The sequence below is a fragment of the Daphnia pulicaria genome, chromosome 10 (assembly GCF_021234035.1).
Source record: "Daphnia pulicaria isolate SC F1-1A chromosome 10, SC_F0-13Bv2, whole genome shotgun sequence".
Lineage (NCBI taxonomy): Eukaryota > Metazoa > Arthropoda > Branchiopoda > Diplostraca > Daphniidae > Daphnia > Daphnia pulicaria.
In genome coordinates this window covers 4,680,613-4,702,364 of record NC_060922.1, presented here as the reverse complement: position 1 = coordinate 4,702,364, position 21,752 = coordinate 4,680,613, and the positions used below count along the sequence as shown (strand labels likewise).

The 21,752-nt window shown below is 41.3% G+C and overlaps 5 protein-coding genes across 5 annotated transcripts; 3 read left to right on the top strand and 2 right to left on the bottom strand.

Moving 5' to 3' along the window:
• Positions 1–2,768: 2,768 nt before the first annotated feature.
• Positions 2,769–3,723, bottom strand: LOC124315015. The gene is made up of 2 exons (XM_046780364.1): positions 3,623–3,723; positions 2,769–3,540 (listed from the first exon to the last, which is right to left on the bottom strand). The coding sequence occupies exons 1-2, from the start codon at positions 3,630–3,632 to the stop codon at positions 2,954–2,956; spliced, it is 597 nt and encodes a 198-aa protein (XP_046636320.1). The 5' UTR covers positions 3,633–3,723; the 3' UTR covers positions 2,769–2,953.
• A 1,132-nt stretch (positions 3,724–4,855) lies between these two features.
• Positions 4,856–5,803, top strand: LOC124315027. Its single transcript, XM_046780380.1, has 3 exons — positions 4,856–4,956; positions 5,103–5,331; positions 5,468–5,803. The coding sequence occupies exons 1-3, from the start codon at positions 4,947–4,949 to the stop codon at positions 5,634–5,636; spliced, it is 408 nt and encodes a 135-aa protein (XP_046636336.1). The 5' UTR covers positions 4,856–4,946; the 3' UTR covers positions 5,637–5,803.
• Positions 5,804–6,443: 640 nt separating this feature from the next.
• Positions 6,444–13,441, bottom strand: LOC124314588 (1-phosphatidylinositol 3-phosphate 5-kinase-like). Its single transcript, XM_046779788.1, has 12 exons — positions 13,015–13,441; positions 12,411–12,942; positions 11,348–12,346; positions 9,903–11,284; positions 9,726–9,837; positions 9,505–9,666; positions 8,116–9,431; positions 7,766–8,031; positions 7,363–7,692; positions 7,123–7,284; positions 6,898–7,035; positions 6,444–6,825 (listed from the first exon to the last, which is right to left on the bottom strand). Exons 1-12 carry the CDS (start codon positions 13,323–13,325, stop codon positions 6,791–6,793), a joined length of 5,745 nt encoding a protein of 1,914 aa, XP_046635744.1. The 5' UTR covers positions 13,326–13,441; the 3' UTR covers positions 6,444–6,790.
• Positions 13,442–13,552: 111 nt separating this feature from the next.
• On the top strand, positions 13,553–19,019 carry LOC124314589 (vacuolar protein sorting-associated protein 8 homolog). Its single transcript, XM_046779789.1, has 18 exons — positions 13,553–13,730; positions 13,825–13,920; positions 13,987–14,169; positions 14,258–14,409; positions 14,517–14,694; positions 14,762–15,001; positions 15,070–15,378; positions 15,436–15,561; positions 15,622–15,870; positions 15,936–16,075; positions 16,142–16,491; positions 16,561–16,913; positions 16,986–17,248; positions 17,323–17,640; positions 17,729–18,195; positions 18,251–18,385; positions 18,459–18,769; positions 18,825–19,019. The coding sequence occupies exons 1-18, from the start codon at positions 13,701–13,703 to the stop codon at positions 18,921–18,923; spliced, it is 3,999 nt and encodes a 1,332-aa protein (XP_046635745.1). The 5' UTR covers positions 13,553–13,700; the 3' UTR covers positions 18,924–19,019.
• Positions 19,020–19,164: 145 nt separating this feature from the next.
• LOC124314590 (inactive pancreatic lipase-related protein 1-like) lies at positions 19,165–21,511 on the top strand. The gene is made up of 8 exons (XM_046779790.1): positions 19,165–19,440; positions 19,498–19,828; positions 19,914–20,085; positions 20,169–20,320; positions 20,394–20,560; positions 20,630–20,918; positions 20,991–21,171; positions 21,252–21,511. The coding sequence occupies exons 2-8, from the start codon at positions 19,792–19,794 to the stop codon at positions 21,307–21,309; spliced, it is 1,056 nt and encodes a 351-aa protein (XP_046635746.1). The 5' UTR covers positions 19,165–19,440; positions 19,498–19,791; the 3' UTR covers positions 21,310–21,511.
• The last annotated feature ends 241 nt before the right edge of the window (positions 21,512–21,752 follow it).

The following is a 21,752-nucleotide window of genomic DNA, read 5'->3' as shown; positions in this document are numbered from 1 at the left end:
TGCTTGTTTTCTTTCTCCCGCCATGCATTTTAAAGTAACATATAAAAGCCGGAAAGTGATGGCTATACGCCAAAGTAAAATAAAAACAGAATAATATTGGCTACGCGTGTCCATATAAAGGCCAATAATAAAAGTAGCCCTGCTATATGCGACGTGTGAATGCAAACTCTAAGAATGTCGGAAATGCAATGATTTCTAGTTGGCTATTTTGATTTCTATAGTTGGCTTCTTTTGTGTAACTTTCCAATGCCAAGGTTTTATATTAACAGTTGGGAGAGAATCATAACTCACCAGATTTTTCTTGAAAGTGCCTTTATCAAGCCTATATACGCCGTATAGATCTCCTTTCGTGCGAAATATAAAATAAACGCCATATATAAGCCTTATTCGGCCGCAGTCAGCAATATTTTTGTTCCATCCTTTCCGCCGAACTGACAAAAAGACCGCAAATCCAAAAAGGCCGAATGCATAAGCAACACATATTATTATTATATTATTATTATTTATTATTTACCTTCCTGTTACTGTATGTTACATGGCTTATATAGCTAGTAGAGGTACCGTAGTATTTTACCTGGAAAATCTAACCGTATTAAATGTGTATCAAATCTTTTTATAGATAAAAGAAACGAAAGAACGGATTGGAAAATAAGAAATGTTATTTGATTCACTCAGCTCTTTGGTTCATTTTTTATTTTTGCTTTTAGATCAGTGACCGTTATGTAGCACGATGTTTGATGTTACAATAGCCTAGCTTAGCCACTGTATGCCTGATTCTTCAGTCACCAAGACAACAACCGTCTTTTCCGTCGCAACGTCTTCAACTACGCACCAGCTCCGGAATCCCCGACTCCTACTGGCTATATACATCATCGTCTTATCTCATCGACCGGATTTCGTGGAACGGTCAAAACTTGTATTTCCCAGTCCTGCGTTCATACAGTTGTGTCTATCAGGCGACTGTTGAACTAGAAGTGTACAGCCATAAGCGTATGTTTAGAGCTTTTAATCCATATGGGAATCGCGTGCTCTCTATAGTTGCACTATTTGAGTGACAGAAAATCTAACACACTTTTCGACAGACGTTCTATAGAAGTCCTGATGCCATGCAAAGTGGTGTAGAGTACGACATGTTTATTATTTGCTTTTACGTTGCTTTATCAAACAGTCCAGAATTATGTCGCGTGCGCAGTAGCTATTGGATATACGCCGAAAGTGGTTCCCGTATACATTGCAACCTTGCTCTAATTGAATAATCCAAGTTAATGAATTGGTTTCGTTTGAAAACCACAAATTAAAGTAATTATCATGCCGCAATCAGACCCTACAACACGAAGCGACTAACGGGTATGGATGCAGATTGAAGCCGTTGACTTCTTATTACGTGATTGTATGGGTTGCCATGACAAGGTCTCCAGCTATACATCGTCACGCAGAGTCATCATGCACATATATAACTGCGTATTTTGTATCACTTATTGCCGGCAAGCTTTTGTATATGAATATCCGGATCCCCCTTTATTAGATAGATTTTCATTTTACAACAGAATGTAATTTGATTTCAAACTGACCCGATTGTTTGTGATTTTTTGGACGTAATTATTCTCTTATAGGAATCTTTTATTTAATGGCAGCACTCTGTTTTGGTTCCCCTTCGACCTTCAAAAGCGAAGATTGCGCTGGATGTTATTCAATTAAGAGTCGCAGCTCGTTGCGTCGTTGGTTGGGCCATTTGTTATGGACCGGAAGAAATCGTAGAGTAAATAAAGAACCCAAGGATATAAACACCACCCAACTGGTGGTGGGAACGACGAGAAAATGAGAATAGCGTCCGAGTCCAAAGCCGTTCAATGTCACCGAGAAGGCTGTTTATTATTACAGCCGGGATCGTTTGCCACTTGGCTTGAAACAAATAACGAGAAGAAAAAACAAAATAAACATTTTTTTTGCACGTATAATGGTTTTCCCCTATTCCGCTTCAAAGTCAGCCAGTCAATAAATCTCTATTATGTGTTTCAGACGCATTTGAAGTGATATATATATTTTAAAACAGAAATAAAATCAAAAGGAAATGAACTGGTTACCGACAATTTAATGCGCATGGAAACCGTTTTCTTTGTGTGGCATTCAAACCACACTTTCATTGCATCTCTACTTTTCATCCCATTTTATAGCGAGTGGAATGGCAACATAACAGCGCCATCCGTGAACGGAATTGAAATAGAGCGAGTGAGACGGCTGGGGTCGTTGCTTTGCCAGCGGATCTTTTAAAAACATTGAAAATAAATAGTCTGTAGACTTTTTTCATAAGTTGAGATACCTAGCCACTATAGCACACCCAGCAGCGTTGTACTTAATACTTTTGTTCCCATTGTTTCCCCCCATACGAGTCCTGAAAATATAAGCCTTTGGAGATGTCGTTGTGGTTCACGTATTGATTCGCGTAAATTTACTTTGCAGTATTATAGGTCAATAGAATCTCTGTGACGAGGAGCATTTTGAAAATTCCGCCACAGCCACCACAATAGTATTTCAACTTGATCTTAATTTGAATACTAATTGCCTAATTTTAATAATAATAACACATAGAATTATGAAAACAAGAAAACGTCCTTACAAACTAATGCGCCAGAGCCTCGGTAGGCAGCAGAAACAAGATGTAATCCGCCACAAACTTCCACAGTCTACCAAGAATTAAACTTTATTATGCAAACATCACTAGGCCATAATTTTTAGCTTGCAGAGAAATGTTATGAAACAGGTTAAAATTTGTTTTCGGAATTGTTTATAGTATCTGGTGGATTGCAGTTGCAAAGTAAATAACCATATAGAAGTTGAATACAAACAAAATGGTAACAACAAATAAACACATCAGAATTTGAGCATGGCGTTTCAATTTTTCGTACATGTACTATATCGACAATATTTGAGTATTATTCATCGTCACGTTTGTTCACTCGATTATGTTGCACTCGAAGGAATCGCACGAGTCAGCAGCGACCAGGACCGGCGTGGTCCTCGGGACCAGTTTGCAAAAATAAGCTGGACAAACGTTAGACTGTTGGTAGGATTGTTGATACTGGTACAAAGGCGAAGAAGATGGGCCGTATTCCGTGGACATCGGCTTGTCTGCCACGCAGATTAAGTAATTCCTTTTCCCACAGACAGGAGGGACTGCCGGTGCGGTGGCATTAGTAATTGCATCCAGCGACGGAAGAGCAGATCGGTAGCAGTAGTACGACAAGCAGTTGGATGGTGTGACCGACGAGTAGTTGGGCTGCGGGTAAACCGGACGCTGCTGAGGTGCTTGAACGCCGTAGATGGAAGAGCCGTAGAAATTGGGGCTGCTGTACGAGACTGGAGGTGGTGGTGGTGGTGGCGGGGCGGAATACAGCGGATTGTACAGGCGATCGATCCCGCTGGTTACGTAAGGCACGTCGTAGTTGGGATAACGTTGGAAATCAGCTGGCAATGCCAACAGCAGCGCTTGAACGACCATCAGGCGGAGAAGAGATGACACCACGGAATGACGTTGATTGCCTTCGTTAGAAAACGTAACACATGGCGTCATTATACACACAGATATTACACAGCTATCTCTAGAGTAAAAAAAGATAGTTACCGGCAATCATATTGGGTGTTTCAGAGTTGAATATGAATATATTAGTGCAGGACTCCGTCAGGTTCGTCTGGATGCTGTTGATTGGATGAGCAACGAGGATCGAATGCAAGTTTTATCATCTTTACACCTGTCTTTTTATATGTTGGCTAATCGCCCTCGAGCTCATTTTGGTTTCACACTTTACAGTGGGGCTCTCTGGCGGCTGACAGTCTGTCACCAAAAGTTCACAAAACAAAAATTTGGCCAGTTTAGATGCTTCACGCCCCTATTTTTTTTTAAACCTGTCACACATTTAAAATTGTATTTTGAAATGTGTCTAAGTGTACGCAACTGTTTATAACTGTTCAAAATAGAAATGCGTCAATGCGATTCTAGCGCAAAATGATTTCCGTTTTGCTCTTCCTTCATTTCCGTTCAATTAAGGTTCCGGCCAGTCAATCAACTGTTGTCTTTGTCCTTGTGCTGGCCGGGGAAGAAACTTTCGGGAGCCTCGGGACCACATTGTTATTTTGGCCAACTGCTTACGTCAATGATGCTGAAAAAATAAATTGCGCAATCTCCTTGCCCACGTGTCAGACGTGTGTGGGGTTGCTAGCCCATTTGATATTCCATTCTCTATAGTGTATTGTTGCCATCCAAACAGACAACAAATTATAATTACATTAAATTAAATGAATTAAGTTAAAACCCAATGTTCAACACGAAACTGCCTATAGTCCTACACTAGTTGTTTCAAGTCTGAATGAATTTTATTATAATTAAAATCAGTCTCAGATTGTTTAGTATTTTTATGTAGACAAAGAATAGTTGACAAGCCATTCTTATTCAATTAAGTATATTGTGAGCACGAAGAGATTTAACCATAACTACTCAGTTTGTATTAGGTATAGAACCTAATCACGCAGAGTGCATTATTGCATTACCCCCAAAAGAACGAAATGATAAATCCACGGGTGGGCATAATAAAATCAATGGGAAATGGAGAAAAAAAATAGAGGTAGGGATGACATAATCGAAGAGGATGATTCAATTCTGCAAAATTCCGGTAAAATACACGTGGTTCGCCTCGAGCATCATAGACACTTTTACCTGTCACCTCTTTCTAGAGGCTGGGAATATTGGGTTATCGACCCAATGTCTCGTTTTCGTTTTTCTTTTTCCAACGCTTCCGTCGTCCGTTAAAAGTTGCATCGTAGGAGTAAAAAGGGTAAGGGTTACCTTTGACCCAAGGCAATTTGCTCAGGTACATAAGCCACAGTGTCAGGTAGAAAAATTACCCACTCTGTTCTGAGCATTGCCAACAGACACTTACTCCCAATTCACGATGCTGCCAGGTATCGCTTTATCTTCTTGTCATAGTTTAATGTATTAAATTGTAATATTCTTTAAATGATTTCGCATTTCATTACTTGTGGCCTAGATATCCGTTGGTGTCTGTATTTGTGTTGTTATTTACGATTTTTGTTTTCCAATTTTCAAGTGTCTCCTTGCAAAGCTGTATTGATGATGTTGGTCATTGTCATCCGCTCTTCGGCCGCACCAACTGAAGCTGGAGATAAAACGGCCCGTCTAAGCTACGGCTACCCTAACATGCAACAGCCGTTGCCGTACGGAGGCAGCAACTTTTACGGCGGCAACAATAACGGAATCTACTACAATCAGGGCGCCATTAGTCCGTTTCCTTTGATTCTCGATGCCTCCTGCAAAAAGTAAGTCTCCGATTAGCTGTGGATTTGTTTGTACGTCAAAACTTATTTGCGCCATTTAAATGAATGGAATTAAAGTTAATTCGCTTTTAGAGACGATGTCATGCGTATCGCTAATTTATTCAAATTTTTTAAATAGGTACACGTGCGATTCGAAGCCAGGCATGAGGACTGGCAGCTGCGATATGACTTGCAGTCCAGATAGGATCACTCCGCAATGCCCGGTTTTCAACTGCATCTCCGCCTCGCCCGGTACCTGTGGAAACATGAGGTGCGAGGTTAGCACTTATTCACACGTGCTCTATTGATTCTCATCAGTCAAACGTTTTTCTGTTGTTGTTATCAATCCCCTTTCTATAGCTTCTTTCCTTCCAAAAAAAAAACCCCGCTGTCAATCTCAATGTTTATTAATTGTTTTATTGTCTGTGATTCAATTTGAAAATATCGGTTGTTTCATAAACTCGGCGTGATTGTATTGAAAGATCTAATCATTTCCTTAGTTTCACGCTTCTAGAAGAGTAGTGAACAAATTTAGTGCGATGCATCAAAAAAGAGTAAACAAGGAAAAACTTCCACGTTTGTCATGGTAGAGCAAATTGAATTCCTAATTCTTGAACAACAAAATATTTGTGGCGTCGCGTCTAGCACAATTGAATATGTTCCTCTAATCAAACTTCTTTATCGAAGCCATACAAACGACTTGATTCAATGATGTTATATTTATAGCTAAATCATAAGCATTGTGGGCGTATTTCTTAGTATTTCATTAAAATTAATCGTAGGACTATGTTTTTCAAGGTAATCCGCCATTGGAAAAGATTTCAAAAAAGGTGGGTGATCGATTTTTAGTTGTAGCGCAACAGTTGCAGCGCTCGCATCCCCAATTCTGATATTCTCCGCGTCGTTATAAATGTAACAAGCTATTTTTGTTTTTCTCATCAACAAAGTTCAAGGAATCTGTTCGATTGGGAATTCATTTGATTAATAATTCCAGCCCTTGAATAATTCCAAGAGTGTTGAAGCAACAATCGTATCTACGGAATTCATTTATTCGATACCCATGTGAGTTTTCTCAGACACTTGTCCAATTTCTGCTGACGTTAGTATTACAGATATGCTGCTGCAAGAAGAGTTTATTATACGTGATGTCGACTACAGCGTAGGATTATATAACTCCACATTTTAACATGTGTTAAAAAACAACGAATAATATTTGATGCCTTATTGAACTGATAGACTATATGGGATGTAAAAATATACATAACATCGAAAGAAAAAGTTCAACAATATGGACACTTGGAGTAGAGTGGCATTCACTTTCATAGTTTTGAGTTTCTTTAGTTTTTAACTATTATTTTACAGGTTGTTACATGAGTGGATGATTAAAAGATTGATATTAAGTGGATGTTTCCAGTTTAACTTTTGGCGATTGGTCACTGCGATTGGCGATTGAACACGCTCCTCAGTCCCAAAAACTAGGCACAGAAGTAAAATATCCTGAGGAAATATTTAAAAAAAAAAGGAAACCATTAAAGACTTGTTTGTCTTGTATAGTTCGTAGAAACCTACGGTTCATGGCCTCGCAGAAACGTGTACGATACAGTTCAGGGGATACCACTGTAGGCATCTTTCCTTGTCCTCCCAGTATGCCAGACGACTTGACAAAAGTTTCAAGCCGCTTGTCCCAAGTGAATGTACGAATGTAATCTAAAAAGATACACGAATTTTGTAAAAAAAAAAAAAAATCCTTGCAAATAAAGTTAAAAGGAACAATAATCGATCGAAAAGTCTTACCTATTAGACCGACGATCAGTTGATTGTTGTCGTCATCAATGCCCACCAAGAGAGAGTAGTCCATCACCAGTTGTGAGGCTAAAAACTGAGTGTCTGCGCTGAGAGCTTTGTTGAGAACGCTCTGAGAATAACCGCGAACGTAAAGAGGATTGTCCCAAGTCACTGCAATTCCGGGGAAAAAAACAAACAGAAACTGAAGTTACACAACAACAAAATGATCAAAAGAGACCAAAGACAAACTTTGCACAAAGTTCTCATCGAGGAGAACACAATCGCTCATCTCGGCTTCGGTGGCTGACACAAGGCGATTGCGCTCCGAACCCTTGAGATCAAATTTTCGGGTGACATTCTTCTTGTAAAAGAGGTTTTCCATGACTAGAAGATCTTGTTTGCTAGCCACGTTTGTCTGGGCGTTCTTGAACACGATGCGGAAGGCGCCCACAATCTTGCAAAAGGCCGTCGGGCGATTCTCTCTTTGAGCGCGATGAGTGTAACTTATGTAATTGGGCACCAAATCAACAAATGACTGGATTTCCATTTTTGACATTTGTTTCAATACAAAACGGTCATCTAATAATCAAAGAACGTGTTAAGAATTTATAGAAAACAAAAAACAAACAAAAAAATTTTCAGCCATTTTTACCTAATGTTTTACAAAAGGTGGAACCGGACTTGCCCCCAGAAGCTGCCCATGGAGCGCATCGAGCCAAGGAACGGATGAAGCGATCCTCACCGGCAGGGAAGACTTTGGATCGTAATGCGCGGAATTGTTCCGCGTAGTAAACACGGCAGTAAAATTTGGTATTCGAGTCACTGAACTGGATCTCTAAATGCTGATTAGAAGCCAAAGCTCCGGCAGGAGGAGCCTGGGCAATTCCAGAAGTCGAAGACGATCCATAACTTCGACCACTAAATAATAGAAGACAAAATTAGAAGACTGAAATTTTGTTTTTTTGGGGCATTTCTAATTGAAAAGAAATTTTTCCCACTGACCCCGGTTCTTCGCGTTCGATATTGTCAAACCATCGATCCGGTCCAATTGGAGACGACGTTCGAGTTGGTGAAGAAGGGCCGACCTGATCTGCTAAATCTGCTTGCAACTCGGACAGCTGCTGTTCATAGTCGACTGATGCTAACGCATAAGCAATGATGGAGGAGGGCTCGTTTTGGTATACGATAAGCGGGAGTGAGGAACCGGGTGGTAGGAGATGGTGCTCCGTAGAAGGAAATGGCATCGTTAATAACGATGGTCCTGGTCCAGTCATCGACAGAAGGGCCCCCAAAGACACTCGAGTTTGTAACGGAGTCACCGGTAGGGCTGCTACTGATGATTTCGATTCGCTGCCCTCCAGATGTTCGTTGCTGACTTGCGAAACGGAGCGACTACGGTGATCCAGGGACGACCCTATTTCCGACTGCTGCTCGACACTAAACTGAAAATCGACGCTGCTTCTGGGGTGCAGAAAAGGGCTTTTGGAAGGTGAGCTGGATAACGACGACGGAGACATGCTGTGTTCACTCATCTTGCGGCTCGAATCGGCCAACGAGTCATCGCGCGAAGAGTTGGGCGAAATGGTGAAGATCGGCGGAGCCGGTGGAAGAGGTTTGACATCAACGGATTCGTTCTCGGACGGTTGGACATTTTTCTGCGTGGGCTTGGAGGCTGAAGACTTGTCTTCTTTCTTCTTAGCAGCCACTACTTCCTGTAACCGACCGTTCCACGAGCAAACCGTATCGGCGATAATGCGCTTGAGGAGAACTTCGTGGTCCGCTATAAGCCACAAGGATTCTTCGCCACCGCCGGGCGAACTAACTTGTTGAAGGTTAGGTGAAGTTAACATCAGCTGGATCTCTTCGACACGTTTTCGAAAGCGGGATCGCTCTTGGATCTGCTGCTCCACCATGGCAACGACTTGATTTTCCAACTTCGTTCCCGTGCATTCTGCCGTCAGCGCTTTCAGCCATTCGCCGATGGCCGAGTAGAGACCGTGACCAAATTGGGCAACTAGCCGAATCTCTTCGATAAGTTGAGGTAAAAGATCGGGTTCGAGTGAAATTGCGATGGCAGGTTGGGCGAGTACGATTTCCTTGAGAACGATTGGAGCGTACTTGAAAGAGGCGACAAGATCCCGACAGCCAAAGTAGTGGAAATGCTCTGTATGTAGTGGATGAGGACACGCGCAAACCGGAATTGAATGAGGACTGGTCAGCTGGCGGCGACAGTAGGCATGCCCATAGAAGCGCAGTTCCAAATACTTGGCAAAGCTGAAATGCCACGTTTCTGTGGACATTGTGGAAATGGGAGAAACCTACAACAACAGGAAAGACATGAAAAGTTTTGAAAGAGCTCTGCAGAAGAAAGGCCAAACACTAGGAACTTGCCTGTTTGCATTTTTTACACCACGACCACATGAGGATGGATCGATCGTCAGCAATAGAAGTACCCGACGAGACAGCGTTGCAATTGACCGAATTTGCCAACTGCCGGATAATCACTACGATGGACGAAGTGTCGTGAACGAAGCGACGGACGTGAGATGCCATCTGGATGTTTGTCTCATAAGAAAAATGATATTTCTAAATTTAAAATGGAAAGACGGTACCGGCGATTGACATGAGGAAGACGGGCAGGTGTAATTCTTATGGAAACAGTAGCGCTCCAGGAATCCTCCTAACGTGATGTCGTTTCTACCATAGAAATCCATTTCTACAACCCTGGATTTACATTAAGTTAATATAAATTAAAAGAAGAGGAAAAAAATTCAATTATTTCAAATTACCAAGGAGCAACGCAGTATTGGGGAGCGACTGTCGAAACAGGTTGGCAAAAGCTGGAAAATAAAGCGCAAAGTTTTTGAAGATTGAACGGGTCCAGGCAATCTTTAAGTCCTCCTCCCTCCGCTTGGTTTTCCTCTTCGGCAATGTTCTCCCAATCGTCACTACTGGACAGTGACAACTTGGTCTTGACCACTTGATCATGCGGTTTGCATCCTGGACGGACTCCCCTGGCGCGGAAGTCACTAAGCAAACCAAGTAGCTCAGTTCGCGATATTGCAGGCGTGATTCGAGCCCGCAAAAAAGGGTGGATCAAACTCCTCTCGGATGTAGGATCTGTCGTAGAATTATCGCCATTCATTCCATCTTCCTGGCCGTAGCGTATCTTGCGCGGCGGTGATTCAGTCTGTTTGAGCTGTTGCGAGTAGTACAGCACCTCCGGTAAGAATTTTCTCAAAGGGGCGTTACGGCCGGCCTCGGTTTCCAGATAGGGTAAAGGATGGCGGATGAGTGGTGAAATGGAAAGAATCGTGTCCTCCATGGCTTTGCGGAACAACATCGAATTGGTTGCTAGCGATGAACTTTGTATGCTCAGTGATTGCGACGGCTGCTGAATGGGAGTTGAACTCAGTGACTGATCGCCCTGACGGATGCGCAAATATTCGTGAAGAGGATCATCCAATTCCCGAACAGGTCTGAGATCGGTCGAGCTGATATCGTCCGGAGTATTACTTTTCTCCACCACTTGGACCGACGAGACATCGGGGTTGGTCCCAGGACTCATCAATGAGTCGCTATCAACAATCACCAGACTGCTGCTCTCGAAAGTTAAGTTATCGTCGAGACGAGTGCTGTCTAGAAGTGGAGCATCATCGGAATTCGGTACAGTCTCGGTTCCGTCGAACATCTCCGTCTTGCATCCAAGCATTTTAGGAATGGCGAATTCGTCGGCTAAGAATGCGCGTTCCAGTCGTCCGTTATAACAAGCAAATGTCATGAACTTTAACACTTTTTTCACTTTACGCAATTCAAAGTGGCTGGCGCCACGCAGTAACACAGTGGCACCCAATCTCGGTTGGCAACCATCGAAGAACATGAGTGTCTTTGTGGAGTTATTCCTATCCAGGGTCAGAGTCTCAACGTGGAATAAACGACAGGATCCTAATTTCGGACGACTGAGCTGGTGGGCATCGATGGATGGTACAATGTCCGCCTGACAACATCTCGAAACCCGGTCCATCACTGAGGGCTTAACATTAAGCACCAAAGTGATGCCCAAATTGTAAAGAAATTCTTGTGCTAAACCCGACACAACCTTTTCGACTAGCAATACCTCAGGTTTAAAGGCAGCAATTTTTGCCACCGCATTTTTCAAATATTCATTTTCCTGTTAAAATTAGAGAAAATATTAAAAAACAAATTGGTCACTTTTCAAGTTAATTGACTTTACCTGCATCATTAGCGGTTCCAAGGAAATTAATTTGCTCTCGACTCGTTGGTAGTCGATAGCGGAGCTGAGAAGCAGGATATTGGGATCGTGTGACCATCTAGGCATCGATCGATTTGCCACATTTTTGGAACAAACCACGCCATGCACGATTTTCGAGTCACTTTTGACTCCGCCAGGGATTTTTTTTATGTGGATGTACTGTCTGATGTCCATCTCATCATCATCGTCTCGCACGTCGGGTCGAACGGTATGGGCAAGACTTTGAACCAAAGGCATGAGAACATCGGCCCAAGAAAAAGAAAGACCTTGCCAACTGAGAAGTTGTTTCATAAGTCTTTGGATGTGTTCGAAAAAAAGGCGCGACTCTTGTGTGATGGGGGGCAACGGAAGGGCGAATGCCTCGGCTTGGGGCACAGTTGGTGAGCTCAGTGCTGCCGGATTTGGACTGTTAAGATCGGTAGAAAGAGAAAGTTCTTCGTTCTTCTTCGGTGGCAAAACGAGAAGATGATTTCTACGGCCCAAACCGTCCATCATGTCCGTATCTGGAGCAGGTAAATGAGACGCAGTAGACTGGCGATGAAATTGTTGTTCACCTGTGTTGATCTGAACGTGATATTGCCGGTCCTCTTGCATGCCGATCTGTCGTACCCAAAGCGGTTCTTGCGTATCCTCTGGTTCGACGATTTCAGCAACTTCAGTGTTGTTAGACGACACAAGGGAATCGTTCATCGAAGACGTTACATCGCTGTTTTTTGGCCGGTAGAGTGAATAGCCATCGATAAAAGTTTGATCGGTCAACGAGAGGCACTCTAAAAAGCCTGCATCGACGAGAGCCTGCCCGATGGCTGTTGCTTGAATCCGTGAACTAGCCTTGTCCTGAACCAACAACCAATCTACAATTTCGCTGCCTGCACAACAGTTTGTGATGCTTCGCAACTTGTAGCGATGGTTTTGCAATAATATTCCACGGACAGGATGAACAATTTCCTCATGGAGTGTCTAAAAACAAATAATTTTTAATTTAAAAAAATGTCTTTTATTACTACGACTATGAAAATAATACCTTGAGTTGGGAGGAATCGTGAAGAAGAACTTTTCTTTCAGCAGAAGACAAAAGAGGTTGGTTCGTTGAAGAACCTGAAGTAAAGCGTTCCTCTTGGAAGCTGAGAGAAATTCTGCGTTTTAAAACCGTCTTCCGACTTTTCTGTTCGCCACTGCTGTCGACTCCTTCACTGCGGGAAGCGCTATTTGGTTGCAAAAGGGCTAATTTTTTCTGAAGATCTTCTTGGATTTTGGAAAGGTCAGTGGATCCATCGGTAGAAGGATCAATTGATTTCAGACAGGACAGTACAATGTGACAGCAATAGGTGCAAGCTCTAAGATCACCAGAATAACCCATAAGTTTCCCTGGAACTTGCTGGTGGCAACATCTCGAACAGAATATCTGCCCACAGATCCTACAGTGGTGGCGTCTTCTTAGTGCAGTGAACTTGTAACTACATTCATAGCATTCTTTGCTGACGGAATCTGGCATCCAATATTGTTTAAACTCTGCTTCACTATACATTCCTTTCTGAGCCAGAAGATTGGATACCCTAAAAATAAATATAATTGAATTATAATTTATCACCGTTATTATCACATTGTTACAGGCATTTTACTGTTACCTAGTAAGTACACTGACTAGAGTTCTTCCTTCGCAGTACTGCACAGGAAGGCCACCTTCACCTGTGTAAGTGATGTTTGAAACTGTGGATTCTCCTGATTGAGAGATATCATCTCGACTCGAAGAACGAGACGGTGGACAGGGAACTTCGCTTGCTCCATTAACTACCTCTTTAATGGTAGGGGGTGGATTTTTGTTGTTGATTCCAAACCAACGAGCAAATGTTGATCGAATACCAGATTGTTGTGATTCCGGAGGAGCAAGCGGGGCAAATTCCGTCAATTTGGTCGGTGATTCTAAACTTTTTGCCATGATTTTGTATCTTTAATAAAAATGTTACAGTTCACATCCGGTGCGATAGCCAGCACTGGTTCCATAAGAAGTAATCAATCGTAGTTTTTTACTTGGCCCTCGTTTGTTGACTATGTAGTGCATAAAAACTAGCAGACGACTTAGGTAGGCGGAGAACTGTCAAAAACAGCCGCTCGATTTTCTTCTCAGCTGATGTGATTGTTATTAAATTCACGTTTGTGTACCCCCTGCTCTTAAAGTCTTAAGCCTTAAGCACGTATTGCATTGGGATTCCCTATAGATTACACAAAATAAGAAAGCTTCACGGAAGTGGTTTTCACCGATTAGGGCTGGTTTCATTTCGAAACACTGACGAGTCATATATTTTAAGGAAATATGTCGGAGAATGGAGAACCACAGCTTGAAGTATGAGCATTCTCACAAAGGCCTATTATTTTTGTTGGCCTGGCTAAATAATTAGTTTGAGTAAACCATGAGTACTTACATTACCTTTTCACAGGTATTGGCTGCATCAGAAAAAGAACAAAATGTTGTGTTTGAAACCTCTTCCCTTGATGAAACAGCCTCATCAGTAGACTTTGATCTTCAAAATGAGGTATGATTTTATAATGTGGGCATTTGTCACAAATTGATTTCACTATGGATTTCTTTTTATTATTAGAACTGGCAACTCAACAGCTTAGACTCATCTGTGGCAAACTCCAGTGACAGTGAAGAAAAAATTTCTCTCTCAAATTCAAAACCTTCTTCTTTGCCACCAACACCATGTAAACGTATTGAACATGGGATCATACTTAAGCAGCTTGTATTGAAGGGCATTTCATCCCAATTGATGACTGCTCAGGTAAATTCCACACAGCAATAATCATTAAGTATACATTTTTTGTGATTTTACATTTAATATTCTTTCACATCCTTTATGACTTTATTAGGTAAAATTAAAATCCAAAGATGCAACATGTCTAACCGTTTCCAACTGGATTGGTATAGGCACAAAAAATGGTTTAGTTTTGGTGTTTGATGTCACACAAAATTTGAAATGGTTTTTGGACACACTTGATGTCCTTGGAACAAAACAGTCAAGGTAATATTTAATAATAGCATAATTTAATTATTCAAATGATGAAGTAAATTTATTTTTATATGTATTTAAATATTGTTGTTGCAATTTATTTTTTATTATCAATCTAGTGAGTCTCCAAATGGATGGGGAAATGCCATTTCAGCAATGGCTTTTAACTGTGATCATAGTAGACTGTTGGTTGGAAATGCTTGTGGCCACATTCTAGAGTATGATATGAAAGATGGGAAGCTAGTCAGGACTTTAAATGATGTCCACCCACCTGAAGCAGCTATTCTTCATTTAAAAGTAATATTTTTTTTCCAATTTATAAAATAAACAGTCATTGTAGTAATGTACATTTCTTTCATATTAGTTTACAGATTTGTCTACTCTTGCTCTTCTGTGCGATAGTGGAGGTAGTGTTTTTGAACTTGGTTTTAAGAGGACTTTGGGAGTTAGAGGCGTTGACACCCGATGCCTATTTTCGGGAAGCCGAGGCGAAGTCTGCGCTTTAGAACCGTTGAGAACTACAGACCAAGATTTAAACATCGGCTTCGATTTTCACTCTAAATGGGAACCGTTGATAGTTGTTGCCATGGCTACACTTTCCAAAGTATTTATTTTCCCCTCCTTATTTAACCTTTTTGTCATCCCACTAAATTGATTTTCAATATGAAATAGATTTTAATAGTGCAAATACGGCCAACCACTAAAGTTATCTACAGCCAACTGTTAAGCGGGGATGGTCGAAGCCCTCCTTGTCTTGGTTGGCACTTTGTAGCTGTCCATAGCCAGCAACGAGGAAGGAGCATAGAACCCGTTTTGGCTTATGGTCGGCATAATGAACTTCACTTCATCCAGTTAAGCGTTGATGAAGAACGACGTCGACTCCGCTATCATCCTCTTCTTCGTTTCCAACTTGACTTTAATCTTCGTGGATTACAGTGGCTTGATCCTCGTATGCTCGCTTTATTAGATTCTGAGCAGCAAGTAAGACTTATGCATATAAAATTCCATAAATGATCATTAATTTAACGTTGAACTTAGGTCCATGTTGTAGACATTAAAACCCAAGAATCTGTTGATGTCGTCGACTTGTCTGGCTTTAATTTAGTCAACTCAGCTCCGTTCTTTAAAGGTTTGGCGACTGGTGGTAACGTCAGTGAAGCTTTGGTAAAAATTTTGCTTTTGTGAACCAAGTGTATGTAGTGAAACTTATTTTGTGTTGCATAGGCTCTTGTTGGAACCGAAGCGTGCTACAACTCGATGGCCAGTTGCGCTGGTCAGTTATTATTACTCTGTGCGACCAGCTTGCGTTCGGTTGGTCTACGACATTGGGACGAAAGATTGGATTTGCTCGTTTCGCAGTCACGGCCTGAAGAAGCCATCCATCTAGGTTTGCGCATGTTGAACGGTAAAGCTAAAGCCATGCACGGATTAAAGGGCACCCCGAACCAGCGTAAAAGACAATTACGAGACAAGGTAATATTTTTTATAAATGTGATGACTATTGCCTTGTTAACAAATTATTGTAATTTTTCTTTTAGGAGATTGACATTCTCAATGCTTACGTTGAACGAGTTTTGATTCCTCTTGTAATGCAAGAACCCAGTATGGTCAGCAGTGGCCGAAATCTTAGTTCAGTCATCGAATTGTGTATCGACGTTTGCGTTCAACTTCAAAAACAGTAATTGGAATTTTGGATTCACTGATGATGAAGCATTATTTTAACATGATTTCCATTTTATCGTAGATCGTTGCTTTTTGATGAAATTTATCAAAGAATTTCGTCGTTCGAAGTGGCCCGAGACTGCTTCCTTCAACTGTTAGAACCCCACTTTCTCAACGACCGTTTGCAATCTATCTCACCTTCTATTATGCAGCAATTTGTAGCCCTTTATGAAGATAAGGGCTGGCTTGAGGCTCTGGAGAGCTGCATCAGTCACGTCGATGTCTCTAGTTTGGATCTGCATCAGATTCTGACGTTGTCGCACAACCAGGGGTTGTGTCACGCTTACCTTTACGTGCATACACGGGCGCTTCAGGATTACGTCAGTCCGCTGGAAGATCTGATGAAACAGTTGCAAGGAGCAGTCAAATTAGGTTCAGCATTATATAACATGATTCCATAAAACTAACTAGTTAACCATTCCATGTACCGTATACCCTTAGGTCCGCCGTATTCTGAACAAGATCTCAAGTTGGGCCACGTCATCCTGGTCTACATCTCATGTTGTTTGGCTGGCAGGGCTTATCCCGTTGGAGAAATTGACGAAGATTCCCGTGTTAAAGTCAAACATCAAGTGCTAACTAGTCTGACGTGCCTGCACAGTAAACGAGCTTCGGAGGATGAGCCTCCATATCCATACCTGCGCACTCTACTAGAGTTTAATACCCAAGAATTACTCAATGCTCTTTCATTAGCTTTTGAAGAATCTGAATTCATTGGCGAGATGGGAGCAAGACGCCAGCAGAGAGTAATAGACATTCTGGTTGAAATTATGATCAACTCGTCTCAGTTTTCGGTAAACAACTTTCTGCTTCTGCCTAATAGTCATTCTTACTTGTTTGTAACTTGTTTTTAATTATTGTTACAGCCGGATCAGATTTGCTCTCTTTTCACATTCATTGCTCGTCAAATAAGTCGCTCACCTCGCCACGACTCTATTCATTTAGAGCGTGGTCTTTTTCAGCAGCTTGTAGATTTGGTCTGCTCTTTGTCTTCTAAAGAGACTCGAGTTCAGAGTAGATTCGAAGAAAGGCAACAAGCACTGCTTCAACTTCTTCAGATTAAAGGCCAGCTATCATTGGGAGCAGAAGATGAAGAAAAGCTACTTGAACAAGCTCAATCCGCTAAATTGTAATATTATTTAAAATCAAAAATGAATTTGAAACAATTTTCACATTCCGTTAAAAAAAATACTTTATTATTAGTTATCGTGTATGCGAGTATATCTACGAGCAGCGCCAAGATTGGGAAAAAGTGTTCCAGTGCTACATTGACGATACCTCTCGCCACGGCGACATTCTTCACTTCCTGCGGAACGTTTTCACCGAATCTGTTGCATCCAATGTCCAACTGATGGAACGATTGATTTTGAAACATATCCAACTTCTAGTCCAACTAAACGCAACTTCATTGGCCGTCTTTTTGGCTGTTAATAAACCTGCATTAATTGATGAGGCGGTCACTGCCCTGATACCTTTTCCACACGAACGATATCGTTTTCTTGAAGCTATTCTTGATTTGGCGTGAGTTTTAACTAAATTTGTATCGACTTATTTTACATTGATGTTTCAACTTTTAAAATACGATTTTCTCTAACCCTCTTTGAAATAGGACTCAAGATATAGATGGGGCAACCAATACTGCTGTTTTGATCGATGATGACGGTCATTGTATTGCGCAATTTGCTGAACTTATGGCGGAGCTAGAGCCGGAGCGACTTACGTCTTACGTCCAACTAGCCGATATCCCACATCTGCCGCGTTTGTTAGAAATCTGTCGCAAGTTTTCTGTTGTCGAAGCTGAGGCGGCAATTCTTGAACGCCAAGGAGAGATAACAGCCGCTTACGATTTACTACTCGGCCAGCTTCAAGGTTCCATCAAACAACTCTTTGTTGAAAAAGAGGGTTGGCAAGACTTCGAGGCTGCTTCTCAATCAGTAATTGATTTTTGTCAGCGACAAGCAAGTTCTTTAACAGAAAAGGAACGTGAAAGGATTTGGTTAACCCTTCTCGACGAATTGCTTCTTCCGCAAAGAAGCTTGAAGGGAAATCCGGATGCTTCCGCTTCCATCATCTCAGGTTGGAAATTTTTATTTAAAAAAAAAGCCATCCGTTAACAATTAACGATTTGAAGGTTTGAGAGAAGTTACTCAAAAAGTCGTGACAAGCATCCAGGGTCAAATAAGCTTGACTAAAGTGTTACCTCGTTTGATTGAGGATCCCGAAACAACAGGAGGCACTTTAGGGGATCTTCGCCAACTTATAATGGGTAACACACAAAAATTAAATCTAATTCATTGAGATAAAATGTATACTTAATATAATGATTCATTTATTAATAGGTCTTTTGGATAACTACACGTACGAGACAACATTACTACGGATCAGCACGCGACTGCTTCAAGGGGATGTACACAGTTTACTGTCTCAGCGCTACCGCCAGTCACGGAAAGGTATTGCGTTGCGTGCGTCCCGCTGCAGCAGCTGTAATCGTCTGCTTCAAAGCGGCCGGAATCCGTCCATTACTGCATTTCAATGTCGTCACGCTTTCCATAGCAGCTGCTTACGAGGGGAAATCAAGCAATGTATCCGTTGTCAGCCGACGCCGATCATTGCAGAGCCAGAGCAAGATGATTCTACTGTCTCTAATCAAGTAAAGAGTTTTGTTGAATTTATTGTTATTTTGCTAATGCTTTGTCATTTTCTAGGAGCAGTTGCCAGTTTCTCAGTTGTCACCTGCTCAGCTGGATTCGATCTACAAGGCCAGAATCGGATTGTCCTCTGCATTACAGAACCTATTCGAGTGATACCCAAATATTTATCCAGTATGAAACTTTTTCGATAAAACTATTCAAATTGTTGATTTATTATTGCAAATACGACTTGAATGTGCGTGTTACGTATGTTTTCTTGTTGTGTTCATTCACAATCCTAGAAGGAAAGAGAATGTTTCTCGTATATTTTCTCGTTTATACAAGAACTGTACAGCGCCCACCACTTGATGACTGCAAAAATCAAAGGCATTTGTATTCAGATTTCGACATTAGTTGACTAAAATTGTCTGGCCTGTCATCCAAAATGATCCAACATGTTTCCAAAAGTTGGTTGGAATGATTCGACAATCACTTAGCCTCATAATAAGGATTAATTTGAGGTCTGTCACCCCAATCAAGGAAAATTCGTAGTAATTAACTTTTATGTGAATTTGGTCATGAGTTTCTTTGCGATATAATCAATATTTGTTTGTGATGGATGGACTGTTTATGCTGAGTTGAACAGTTTACAAGTTCCATCACGCTATATGGTCGCCTGTTTATGAGAAAAGTAATAATACAGTCCATTCCATTTTTCTCCCTATTTTTAATGCAATGTTATCTTAAGGGAGTTAGAAGAAAAAACAACTGTGCACCTATAACCCACTGAAATCCTTCTGCAAGTCATGCCTTTACTCCACCGGGATTTTAAGAATTACACCGTCAGTTTGTAAAGTGATAATCCTTCTTCAAGGCTTAATTGGTCAAGGTCGCGTCCTTGTTTAACTCAAATATTATGGGCTGAAGAATCCAAGAGGTAATGCAGTCGTACAGCACTTCGCAACAAGTCAACAACGAGGATCGCTCCGAACATCGAAAACAACATTTCTAATTATCACACTTCACATCTTTCACGGTTACAATGAAGCTGTTTGTTTTTTTATTGATGGCAATTTTCGGTAAGTAAATACATCCTAATAACATAGGGTTATCCTTTCACAATTGATAGCATAAAACTTGTATCGTCCTTTTTTTCCTATTCAGATCGGACCAGTCCACAAACTATTGGTGCCACAGTTGGAGCCTCTATTGGAGATATTCTAATTCCTCGGCAAGATACACTTTCGAATCGTGTCGTCTCATTTATTGCAAGTCGCATCTTTAACTCAAATGTCGCACCTCAGTTAAGCGACGTCCGATTTTTCCTCTGGACCAGGTTCGTGTTTCATAGTCATAAACAATATATTTATTAATTGTTTTCCTTATTTCATTTTTTCTTTGGTTTGCGTTGAAATGTAGATCAAATCCCAATTTTGGTTTACAACTTCTGATTAACCAACCGGATGTATTAAATCGGTCAACTTTCAACCGCCTCCGACCTGTCAAAGTTCTTATTCACGGATTTGGTGGAAATGGAACGACTGATCGCTTTGTGTCAAAAGCCCGCGACGGTAAGCTATTCACAATTTTCAGCAAACTCTGTAAAAGATGGTAAAATTGATTAACTCCTTATTTTATCATAAGCTTATTTGCTGCTGGGCGATTTCAACGTCATCACAGTTGACTGGCGTTCTCTTGCTGAGTATCCCAACTATGCCCGCGCTGCTCTTAGCACGACGCCAGTTGGCATCTACGTTGCAAAATTCCTGGACTTTTTGATATCTCAGGGTACTTCGTCGTCATTACTCCACGTAAATAAACTTTAAATTTATCTATTGCATTCTATATATACTACGACTAACATTATAACCCTTGTTCAGGTTATTGGTTACAGCTTGGGAGCTCATGTGGCCGGTAGTGTCGGAAACTGTCTTCGCCTCGGTCGCCTTCCGCGAATCACAGGACTTGAACCAGCTTCCGGTGGCTACGAACGGATTGAGAAACTGAGAAGTTTGAGCTCCAGTGATGCCGATTTTGTTGATGTGATTCACACCAACGCGAATGTCCTCGGTCTTGGCACCACTACGCCTATCGGCCATGCCGATTTTTATCCCAACGGCGGCCACTGGCAATATGGTTGTCTCTGGAACACGGAATACGATTCCTTAAGTAAACATTTATAGCATGACTCCATTGAGTATTCCTTATTTTATTTTTTTATTTATTATTTTTATTATTCAGTTCATTGCAGTCACGGTCGATCGACACACTATTTCATCGAATCCATCTTGGCTGGGCCCACCAAATTCCTGTCATCGAGGTGCCCAAGTTATTTGAAATTCAATCTCGGTATCTGCGGTGGTTGTCAGGATCCACTTGACAGACACAATTGTGTTTCGATGGGAGAATTCGCCAATCCGACGTAATATACATATACCTTATTTCATTTAAAATTGAATCAGATTGTTACAATTGTTTTCTTTTCCTTTTTAAATTCCACAGTGCCTCTGGAACTTACTACCTGTACACCAATCCCACTTCACCTTACTCGATCGAATAGCTCGGAGAGTTTTTAATAATATCTACCGACCACCATCACGACGTCTGCTCCAAAAGTCTCTATCAAGGCTTGAAGAACAGTATGGAAATGATTTATCCTTATAGGATTTTGATATTCGAATCTAAATTGTAACACGAAATGTAGTGTGTAATGTTTTAAATTCGCTGTACAGGACTCAATAAAAGAATACGTAATTTTCTCATCTCGTTCGTAGAAGCCGATTGCCTACCTAAGTCTAGCGCTTCTGCCTAGCGCCTAGCTATGAGTCTATGTATGAGGGGTGCTGGTCGATTAGGCAAAAAAAAGGGTTGCTGAATCGGTTTTTGCCCAATTTGTTTTTGCCGAACCGAATAACCATTTCGGCAACTCTCTTCATTCATTATCACTATCAGAGCTATAGTGGTCTCTTCACGGCTGTTTTGGCTTCCCTATCCCGGTTTTAC